This window comes from Crocuta crocuta, unplaced genomic scaffold (genome assembly GCF_008692635.1).
Source record: "Crocuta crocuta isolate KB4526 unplaced genomic scaffold, BGI_CrCroc_1.0 scaffold650, whole genome shotgun sequence".
In the NCBI taxonomy this organism is placed as follows: Eukaryota; Metazoa; Chordata; class Mammalia; order Carnivora; family Hyaenidae; genus Crocuta; species Crocuta crocuta.
In genome coordinates this window covers 761,457-771,880 of record NW_027532882.1, presented here as the reverse complement: position 1 = coordinate 771,880, position 10,424 = coordinate 761,457, and the positions used below count along the sequence as shown (strand labels likewise).

The following is a 10,424-nucleotide window of genomic DNA, read 5'->3' as shown; positions in this document are numbered from 1 at the left end:
GGGGGGGGGGGGGGGGGGCAGGGCCTCAGCACAGCGGCCCCGCCCCCACCTCTCTACCAGCAGGGCCCACTGGCCTGGGCCTGGCCAACTCACCCCACTGGCCACCCAGTCAGAGATGCAGCCCCAGTCCTGGCTGCTCACCCATGCTCTGCCCACACTGGCCCCTGGGCCTCCCTCCCCGCTGGCCCACGACTAATGTGGAGACACCACCCTCCTGTCGCCATCACTCAGGGCTCTCAGCCCTACCCCCCAGCCCAGCCCTCTCTCCTCACCCGCCCAGGCTTGGCCGGGGGGGGGGGGGCTCACCTTCCTCCTCCCGCCCCAGTTCTGAGGCTGTCTCCATCTTGGCTGCGATCATGCTCTCCTCAAACTGGGCGTAGCTGTCAAACACCTGGGTGAAGTCCCGCACGGTCATCACGGTCCGGATGGCCTCCTCGTACACATCTCGAGCCTGGGGGCACAGGAAGGGTGAAAGGGAAGTGCTGGCTGGCGGTGGGGGGAGGGGGCGCGCGTGCCTGCCCGCGTAGGTGCAGGGAACGTGGCAGCGCTGCCTGGGGCACCGACGCTCAGCAGAGCCACAGCCGTCTGCCCCCTGCCCTGCCAGAGTGATCTGAGGCCGCACTCCTCCCCAGTAAATGGTGACGGTGACAGTCCCCGTGCAGAGGGACTGTGAGGCTTGAGGGAAACACGTGTGAGGTGGCTGACATCCAGTTAAGACTTGAGAAGTGACCAACCCTGACGCCCCCACAGGGCCACACTGCAGGGACCCTGGCCTTGGCCACGGAGGACTCCACTGCTGCTGGGGAGCACCCCTGCCTGCCCCGCCCACTTCGGAAGCTCATATTCTCCCATCCACTCCTGCCCCTGAGCTTGGGCCCCATCCTCTCCACCCCTGTTCCCAGCTGGTCACGTCCCCCTCCCCCCCTCCCCTCCCTCCCCACACTGGGTCCACCAGCCTCCTGACTGGTCCCTCTGCCACCAGCATCAGCCTGTGGTGGCCCGAAGGGTTTCTGTGAAGCGCAGAGCCAGTCTCACCTCCGTTGTGCTCACGCCCGGCCGCTGGCTCCACTCAGCAGAGCACAGCCAACCCCTCGGCTGCAGGGCGCTCCCTCCACTGGGCCGTCAGCGGCCCCTCTCTGCTCCAGCTCCACCCCCTCCACTCCCACTTCCCTGAGACCCCATCAACCCCAGCCAGCCCCTCTGGGGACCGTCGGCCCCATGCACTCCCTGACCCCTGGGCTTGTCATTCCACTGCCTGACGACAAGCTAATGTGGACACTGACAGTAACACTGACGCCGCAGGAAGGACCCTGTGTCAGGCACCTGCCTGGCACCTCATTCCTCTCCCCTCATGGCCCCCTGTGCCTGTGCACCTTTTCGAAGTGGCCACTGCGGATGTAGTAGTCGGCCAGCGAGCACCAGAGCTTGCCCAGCTGGTCGGTGAAGCGGGTGAGGCCCCCACGGATGATGGCGTCCACGTTGAGTGACTGCACTTTGTCTGGGTTCTGGGAGATGAGATCACAGAGCTCGTGCCACAGCTGCGGGGCCAGGAGGAGGAGCGTCAGCCTTGTTCCCCGGGGGGGGGCCTCCTGCCCAACACCCCCACCCCCGCCCCAGGCCCACCTGGTAGTTGGACTTGCCGGCCTTGGACACAAAGCGCTCATCGTTGACCACGGTGGCCAGGCGCTGCGCGGCTTCGTCCAGCCGGTCGCTGGACTTGAGATACTCGATGTACTCCTCTGCGCTCTCGGGGCTCAGCTGCGTAGCGGCCAACCCCGTCAGCAGTCAGCGGACCCCCTCCCTGGCCTGGTGAGGCCAGCAACCCCCCACCGCCCTAATGAGGCGCCAGCCCTGCCAGCCCAGCCTTGGCCACACCTGTCCAACCTGGGCCCCGCCAGTCCGGCTTCAGCCCCACGAGTGCAGCCTTGACTAGTGGTCCAGCCGCAGACACCCCGATCTACCCCCCCCACCCCCGCCGGGGAGCCCCAGCCCTCACTGGTCTGCGCAGACAACAACAGTACAGCCGGCCGTGTCCAGGCCCTGCTTTTACCCTAAACCCCCCAAACAGCACCGTGCTGAGTTTCACAATGTACGACAGCCGTCAGAAGGGCGAGAAGGCGGCACACCGCCCCCACCCGGTTTCCACCTGGAAACATTCCCGGAGCCATTCTGTCTCCCCTGCCCTCCCATGGCTGCGGTTTTGCCAGTTTCAGCTCATGGGCATCTGTCTACGCAGGTAGGTCGAAAGCTCCATGAGGCAGGGACTGTCGTCACACTGTCCCAGCACCTGTCCCAATACTAGACACGCAGCAGGTGCTAGCTCGTTATTTGGAGAAAAATCCAATCGCACACAAAAGCCCGTCTCAAAAGCCTTTTCCCCACTTCCTGTTAGGTGACACCCTGCAAGGGGCTAGCGTCCCAGTAGGCCAGTTTTGGGGCTCCCGCGATGCGGTTACTGGGCCTCCCCTCCCCCCAAGCTCACCTTGAGGAAGCGCCGGTAGCCCCGCACAGCAGTCTCAGGGAGCGGGTGCGAGCGCAGGAAGCGCAGGTACAGGGGCCAGATGCGCGAGTGCTGCGTAATGGGCAGGGCCCGGAGGGCACGGTCGAAGGTGCGCCGGGTGTGAGTGACTCGGCCCTGGTCCATCAGGAACTGGCAGTAGTCTAGCCATAGACGTGGCATCTGGAGGTGTGGACAACAGGCAGGGTCTGAGCTGCCGGTGCCATGGCTCAGCCACAGAGACGGCAGATGTCCTCTGGCCAAGAACACGGCAGGACCCGGGACTCCCTGCTCTAGGACCCAGTCCAGCTCCACCTCGGGTACCCGGAGGCGACAGGACACCACTCCCGCCCCCCATCCCCAGCCCTGCCCTGGCCTCTGCCCCCCACCGCCACCTTGTGCATGAACACAAAGGCCCTCTCGTGGCAGTTGTTGACGTCTTCGTAGGCCGGGTCCGTCACACAGCGATGCTTCACCTGTGCGCGGCGCGCCTTCAGGTACCGGTACCAGAGTTTGTAGCTGGGGTGGGGGAGGGACAGACATCGACAGGTCAGCCTTTCACACCCGGAATCCTTTGCCCTGTGCCACGAAGCAACTGAGGGGCCGAGGGGCCCCAGGGAAGGATGGAAAGTCTCCACGCTGGGGGGATGGGCTGTCAGGGGACGCGCACTTAGTCCCTGAAAGACAGCGATCAGCTGGGACCTACTGGCCAGTCCCGTTTCGGCAGGATTAGGCAGGGTGGGGGCTGGGCAGGGCAGCGGGACGTTGCCCACCTGCAGGGCAGCAGCTTCAGGGCCCGCTCATACAGCTGATTGAGCCTCGGCTTCGGGGCACCTTGTTTGAACTCAATGTAGCGGAGCCAGCACTTGACCGAGAACTGGTTCCGCATGATCTCCTCCTCATAGGGGAGGTCCTCTTCCTCCTGCGGGAGCCGGAGAGTGGGCAGAAGAGAGACCTGCGCTCAGAGCTGGGGCACCACACACCCAGATACTGGGACGCAGATTTGGATTTTACTCCTCGAAATCCTACCACCCGCAGTCTGACCCGGGTCATCAGATTCCTCAACCCCGGCGTTCTAGGCCAGACTTGAGACTGTCACCCAGACACCACTATTCTGGCTCTCAAGTCAAGCCAAGTACTCTCTGGCCCAGGTCACCATATTTCTTAGGCTCCCCGTGCGGTGCCAGACCTCACTCAGACCTGGACACCAAGCTCTACCTCCGCATACCACGCCTCTTCCTAAACTCTAGGCTTTCAGCATCTCAGGCTCCCACTACCCAGGGTGTTGCTCAGCTGTCCAGAACTCAGAAACTGAACACGGAAACCTTATTTGAAATGAAACCAGGAAGCCCTAAGGGGGCACTCTCATGACCCACCATCTCTCTGTCAACTGCAGACCCCCACAGAAAACAGCTCACTATTACTACCCCAGCAAGATTTTTCTCCAGCCCAATGAGAAACTCCCACAACTCAGCCAATGAGAAGCCATCACCACCCTGAACTATCACTTTCACCTAACAGATTTTCCTGCAAAGCAGCCCCTTCCAGTTTACTCCTTTTTCTCTATAAAGTGACGTTCCTTGGGCATCTGGGTGGCTCAGTCAGTTAAGCATCCAACTTCAGCTCAGGTCATGATCTCACAGTTTATGAGTGAAGGCCCCACATGGGGCTCCCTGCAGATAGTGCAGAGATTGGGATTCTCTCTTTCCTTCCCTCTGCCTCTTCTGTGTGCGCGTGCACTCTCAAAATAAACAAACAAGCTTTAACATAAAATAAAGTGATGTTCCTCTACTTCGTTCTCCAGGCTTGCCTCTGGTTTTACCATAGCTTGCATATGCTGAATTAAAATTCCTCTGCCATTCCTAAATAAACTCATTTTGCTGATAGAATCACTGGCATTTTTATTTTCAGGGTTGACAGAAGCTAGACCTTTACATCAGAAGGGAAGGTATGGGCCAGCCCCAAGCCTCCCCAATACAACACACCTGTGAAGATTCTAGGCCTCCACAGGCACACCTCACAGACATTGCTGCTTCAGCCCCAGGCCACCGCAGTACAGTGACTATCACAATACAGCAAGCCAAATGAATTTTTTGGTGTCCTAACACACATGTCTACACCACAGTCTGTTGAATGTGCACTGGCATTATGTCTAAAATGCATGTATTTGATTAAAAGATATCTCATTGCAAAAAAATGCTAACTACTACTAACTACTTCAATGAGCTGTAATCTTTTTTGCTGGTGGAGGGTCTTGCTTCAAGGGTGATGGGCTGCTGAAGGCAGTAGCAATTTCTTTTTTTTTTTATTTTTTAATTTTTGAGACAGAGAGAGATACAGAGTGTGAATGGGGAGGGGCAGAGAGAGAGCGGGAGACACAGAATCCAAAACGGGGTCCAGGCTCTATGCGGTCAGCAGAGCCCAACGCGGGGCTCTAACCCACAAACCGTGAGATCATGACCTGATCCGAAGTCAGACGCTTAACCAACTGAGCCACCCAGGCACCCCGAATCAGAATGTTCTTCATGGCACTTAGAATGGTGAATCTTTCCCTGAAAGTTTTCAATTTGCTTTTCCCAGATCAGAGTAATCACTATCTAGAGCAACTAGAACCTTATGAAACATATTTCTTAAATAATAAGACTTCAAAATGTAGGGGTGCCTGGGCGCCTCAGTTGGTTAAGCATCTGAACTTCGGATCAGGTCATGATTTCGTAGTTCATGAGTTCAAGCTCCGTATCAGGCTCTGTGCTGACAGCTGGAGTCTGGAGCCTGCTCCATATTCTGTGTCTCCCTCTCTCTCTGCACCTTCCCTGCTCATACTCTGTCTCTCCCTCTCTCAAAAATAAACATTAAACAAAAAAAATTTTTTAATTGAAATCACCCTTTGATCCATCCGTGGGCTGCAGAAAGGATGTTATGTTAGCAGGTATGAAAACAACACTAATCCCGTTGGGCAACTCCGTCAGAGCTCTGGGGGGACCAGGTGCATCGTCATGGAGCGGTAACGTTTTGAAAGAAAATTTTCAAAAGTGTTGAGCAGTGGGCCTCAACACTGGATTTAAAGTATTTAGTAAACAGTGTCGTAAACAGACATCATCATCCAAGCCTTGTTACTCCACTTACGCAGCACAAAGTGGATTTGGCTTAATTCTTAAGGGCCTTAAGATTTCCAGAACAGTCAATGAGCACTGGCTTCCACTTCAACTCACCAGCTGCGGTAGCCCCTAACAATGCAGTCAGCCTGTGCTTTGAAGCGCTGAAGCCAGCCAGTGACTTCTCCTCTCTGGCAATGCAAGTCCCAAACGGCCTCTTCTCCCAACAGGCGGCTTTACCATTTATATTAATATTCTGTTCAGTCAGTGTACTCACTTCATTATCTTTAAAAAAATTTTTTTAGTGTTTTGGTTTTTTTTTTTTGAGAGAGACAGAGATTGTAAGTGGGAGAGGGGCAGAGAGAGAGACAGGAAGACACAGAATCTGAAGCAGCATCAAGCTGTCAGCACAGAGCCCGATATCCAGCTCGAACTTACGAACCGTGAGATCATGACCGGAGTTGAAGTCAGATGCTCAACCGACTGAGCCACCCAGGCGCCTCCACTTCATTAATTATCCTAACGAGATCTTCCGTTCGACTTGCTATAGCTTCTACACCAGCACTCACTGCTTCATCTGCACTTTTGTTATAAAGATGGCTTCTCCCCTTAATCCTCCAGAGCCAACCTCTGTCAGCTTCCAACTTCTGTCCGGAAACTCCCTGAGTTGTCTCAGCCTTTACAGAACAGAACAGTTAGGGCTTGCTCTGAATTAGACTTTGGCTTAAGGGGATGTCGTGGCTGGTTTGATCTATCCAGACCACTAAAACTTTCTTTGTAATAGCAAAGGGCTGTTTTGCCTTTTTTTTTTTTTAGGTTTTATTTTTATTTCTGAGAGAAAGAGAGAAAGACAGCATGAGCAGGGGAGGGTCAGAGAGAGAGGGAGGCACAGAATCTGAAACAGGCTCCAGGTTCTGAGCTAGTTGTCAGCACAGAGCCCGACACGGGGCTCAAACCCACGAACCATGAGATCATGACGTGAGCCAAAGTCAGAGGCTTAAACGAATGAGCCACCCAGGCGCCCATTTCGCTTTTTTATCATTCGTGTGTTCACTGGAGTAGCGCTTGAAGTTCTTCAAGAACTTTTCCTTTGCATTCACAACTTGGCTGTGTGGTGCCAGAGGCCTGGCTTTCGGCTCCTCCCAGCTTGCAGCATGCCTTCTTCATTAAGCTTCATCATTTCTAGCTTTTGACTTCAGGTGAGACAGGTGACTCTTAAATTCACTTAAGCACTTAGAAGCCACTGTAAGGTTATTCATTTCAATTTTTTAAATGTTTTTAAAATTTACTTCTGAGAGAGAGGGAACGTGAGCAGGTGAGGGTCAGAGAGAGAGGGAGACACAGAATCTGAAACAGGCCCCAGGCTCTGAGCTAGCTGTCAGCACAGAACCCGATGCAGGGCTCAAACCCATGAACCGTGGGATCATGACCTGAATCGAAGCCAGACGCTGCACCAACTGAGCCACCCAGGTGCCCCTAAGGTTATTAATTTCAAAGTGGTTATGTCTCAGGGAGTAGGGAGGCCCAAGGCCAGAGACGGGCAATAGCCGGTGAAGCAGTCTGAACACACACAACTATTATGAACTTAACGGTTTTATAGGAGTGTGGCTCCTGGCGCCCCAAAACAAAAGTCATGAAAAAGTTCGAAATATTGTGAGATTACCAAAACGTGACACAGAGACATGAAGGGAGCAAATGCTGTTGAGAAACAGTGCCAACACACTTACTTGATGCAGTGTTGACACAAATCTTTAATTCGTGTGAAGAAAGGAAGGAGGAAGGGGAGGGGAGAGAGAGCTAGAAGAAAAAAATCCCCCCAGTACCTACAAACTGCAAGGAAAGGTCCTATGCCCGCGCTCCAAATACCAAGTCTTGGGACTCTTCAGAATCCCACTGGCCACTGCCTGACCAGCTCCACAGTTGAGTCCACAGTTCTACTCCAGACAACAAACCTTCACTGCAGAAACTATAACGCTGAGGGACTGACCTAGGCCGTTACGTAGAACACCAAAACTTTTCCGCAGAAACCGGAGCCCTAGCCTGGTCGCAACGCCTCTCCTTCAGACTCCAGACTTCTACAAGATTCCGCTGTGCGATTCCCCTTCCCCCTCCCCGCGCGCTCCTATTTCCACCCAAGGACCTGACCTCGACTGCAACTCTTAACTCAGACCACTTGGACTGCACTTCCAGACATTTGCTCCTGGCCAGCCTGGTCCGTATGTCCTGTCCTCGAGTAGACAGACTTTTGGCCCAGACACTCCAGACGGCCATGCCCCGAACCCCTGAAGTATCCAAGCGCGGGTGCTCCCACACGGGCCACCCCCGGCCCCGCTGCGGACTCACGAAAACAAGGTCCGGCCGATCCGGCCGGGAAAGACGCGCCATCACCACCATCTTCCGGGCTCTCCGGGGACGGGCAGTAGTCGCGCTATAATGACGTCTCCAGCCGAAGGCCCGCCCTCCAGGGCCAAACCTATTTCCTATTGGTTCAACCGTTCCCGAGCGCGCGGACGCCGTTTGTTGACTTTCGCGTAGACGGCGCCAGGGACCGGAAGCAGAGAAGAGGCGCCCGAAGATGACGTCATGTAGGAACTTTTCGGCCACTCAGCTTCAGTAGCGGACCCCGCGAACGCCCAACGAGCTGCCGTCTTGCTGGAGGGTTGACTTCGGGCGGAAGCGGCTTTGTAGCCTAGGAGAAGCGACATGGGGGTGAAGCTGGAGGTGTTTCGGGTCAGTGAGCTTTGGAGCCGGTGGGCGGCTGGCTTCTTCCCGGATCTGAGGGGAGGCTCTGAAAAGGGGGGATTCCAAGAGAGTAGGAAATCTGAGGAGACAGCGTCTGAGTTTTGAGAGGGGTCTTTAGGGATGGAAGCCTAGAGGAGGGGGCGCCAGGTTAGGGGGCACTGGGAGGGCTGGTGGGAGGAAGGGCCTTTGAAGGGAGTGATCTGGGGAAGGAGTTCCAAGAAGGAAGGCTCCAGACGCTGGGGACGCTCATGGGGCTCCAGGTGGCATATGTGTGTCTGATAGGGAGACGCCTATTCAGCGGAATAGACTGTAAGTGGTGAGGCCTCCTGGGTTGGGAGGTATTTCAGGGATCCGACGAACGGGTGGGCAATGAGGTCCCAGGCAAATAGATGCCTTTGAGTGTGGTACGAAACTTTGTACTCCGAGTCGGGTGCGTGTGGGTTATGTGTCTTTCTCTGAAGTGGATCTCCCAGACTCGGAGGGGGCTTCGAGGTCTCTTAAACTATTATTAGGGGCCTGGGCTTTAAGGTGTGCGGCTTCTCTACCCTTGATGGGCGTTCTGGGGTCCTTGGGGCTCCTGAGGAGGCACTCCTGGCTCTGCGGGAGGATTGCCCTCCAGGCTCTGAGCAACCCCTGCCCGCTGCGGGAGGGATTTAATCCCTGGCTGTGTTCATTTCCCCCCTGCCCTTCTAGATGACACTCTACCTCACCTTCCCCGTGGCCATGTTCTGGATTGCCAATCAGGCCGAGTGGTTTGAGGACTATGTCATACAGCGCAAGGTGGGCATAGAGCCTCCACGGGTTCATTCCGGGGGGTGGGGGAGAGCGTGGGCACCCCCACCCCCCCCCCCCCCCCCCGCTAGGAAGCACTGTCCGCCTTCCATGAGCCGACACTGCCCTGGGTGGGGGGCCCAGGAAGCCCCTGGCTCATGCTACTTTGTCCCCACAGAGGGAGCTGTGGCCACCTGAGAAAGAGGACCAGGTAAGGAACTTGCTCTTCTGCCCCTTGAAGGGATGGAGGTGCCTGGGTCCCCGTGACCATAATGGGTTCGAGTGCAAATGTTGCCCTCCGTCATGCAGAAGAGGAATAGAGCAGACGGGCATAGGGTGTCCTTTCTGCCTTCTTCCCGAAGGATGAAGCTGATCTCACTTGGACCCTAGTTGTAGCTGGCACAGGGCTACCAGTGTAGATGCTGAACTCTGAAGCTGTGGCCTGGGGGGAGTAGGGGGCAGGCAGGGTGGTGGGAAGGGGGTCCAGGCCCCTGAGGGGTGTTTGTGCCCTCCTCCCCCTTCCTTCCTGTTCCATCCCCAGCGCCGGGAGGTAGAAGAATTCAAGGAGAGGATACGGAAGCAGCGGGAGGAGAAGCTCCTTCGTGCAGCCCAGCAGAGCCCCTGAGTCCTATCCGCCCCCCCACCTCAGCTCACAAAATAACACACACAGGGTTCCTTGTTTCTCGAGGAAGTGTTTTATTGTCTGCCTTCAGGGGCCAAGCAGCGCCGAGGATGGTTCAGGCCCTCAGGGGGCTTGGGTCTGGGGCTGGGGGCTGCTGTTCCGGCGGAAGCTGAGAGCAGTCGGATCTTGGGGGGTGAGGAGGGGTTGGGGGCTGAGCGTCCCCGCTCGTTTCTGCACTCCGTCCTGGGGATGAAGAAGGGTCAGCGAGAGGGAGGGAGGAGGGGCAGTGCGAGCCGGAGGTGACACAAACACTGGGGAGGATGCGCGTGTCTCGCCTCCTGCCATTTGGCGCTACCGTCCCCTAGATTTTTTTTTTAACTTTTATATGTTTTCAGGTTTATTTATTTTAAAAGAAAGACAGTGCAATTAGGGAGGGGCAGAGAGAGGAGTCAGGGAGAGAGAGACTCCCAAGCAGGTCTACACCATCAGTGCAGAAGCTGATTCGGGGCTCGAACCCATGAACTGCAAGATTATATGACCCGAGGGGAGCCTGGGGGACTCAGTCAGTTAAGCATCCGACTTCGGCTCAGGTCATGATCTGCGGTTCGTGGGTTTGAGCCCGGCATCGTGATCTGTCCTGAAAGCTCAGAGCCTGGAGCTGCTTCGGATTCTGTGTCTCCCTCTCTCTCTGCCCCCC

General features: G+C 56.2%; 3 protein-coding genes across 4 annotated transcripts in view; 1 reads left to right on the top strand and 2 right to left on the bottom strand.

The window, feature by feature from the left end:
• XAB2 (XPA binding protein 2) overlaps nt 1-8,003 on the bottom strand; it is an 11,897-nt gene extending 3,894 nt beyond the window's left edge. Inside the window, exons 1-7 of the mRNA XM_077745733.1 lie at nt 7,936-8,003; nt 3,271-3,419; nt 2,893-3,016; nt 2,483-2,680; nt 1,624-1,758; nt 1,374-1,538; nt 302-451 (exon numbers count right to left, since the gene is read on the bottom strand). Of these exons, the coding sequence (XP_077601859.1) occupies nt 302-451; nt 1,374-1,538; nt 1,624-1,758; nt 2,483-2,680; nt 2,893-3,016; nt 3,271-3,419; nt 7,936-7,986 (972 nt within the window). The 5' untranslated portion in view covers nt 7,987-8,003. The remainder of the gene's footprint in view (nt 1-301; nt 452-1,373; nt 1,539-1,623; nt 1,759-2,482; nt 2,681-2,892; nt 3,017-3,270; nt 3,420-7,935) is intronic.
• A 187-nt stretch (nt 8,004-8,190) lies between these two features.
• PET100 (PET100 cytochrome c oxidase chaperone) lies at nt 8,191-9,787 on the top strand. The gene is made up of 4 exons (XM_077745701.1): nt 8,191-8,322; nt 9,028-9,114; nt 9,284-9,316; nt 9,647-9,787. The coding sequence occupies exons 1-4, from the start codon at nt 8,296-8,298 to the stop codon at nt 9,728-9,730; spliced, it is 231 nt and encodes a 76-aa protein (XP_077601827.1). The 5' UTR covers nt 8,191-8,295; the 3' UTR covers nt 9,731-9,787.
• Nucleotides 9,782-10,424, bottom strand: part of PCP2 (Purkinje cell protein 2) — a 4,715-nt gene continuing 4,072 nt past the window's right edge. For both annotated transcript variants that reach the window (XM_077745699.1, XM_077745698.1), the window contains one exon: nt 9,782-9,970. In XM_077745699.1, the coding sequence (XP_077601825.1) occupies nt 9,851-9,970 (120 nt within the window). In that variant the 3' untranslated portion in view covers nt 9,782-9,850. The remainder of the gene's footprint in view (nt 9,971-10,424) is intronic.

What these genes read in the sequence shown, in the direction of transcription:
- PET100 (XM_077745701.1), top strand. Translation starts at nt 8,296, where the DNA reads ATGGGGGTGAAGCTGGAGGTGTTTCGG. An exon ending in TGAAGCTGGAGGTGTTTCGG is followed by an intron (nt 8,323 to 9,027) that starts GTCAGTGAGCTT and finishes CTGCCCTTCTAG; the next exon opens with ATGACACTCTACCTCACCTT. An exon ending in CACCTGAGAAAGAGGACCAG is followed by an intron (nt 9,317 to 9,646) that starts GTAAGGAACTTG and finishes TTCCATCCCCAG; the next exon opens with CGCCGGGAGGTAGAAGAATT.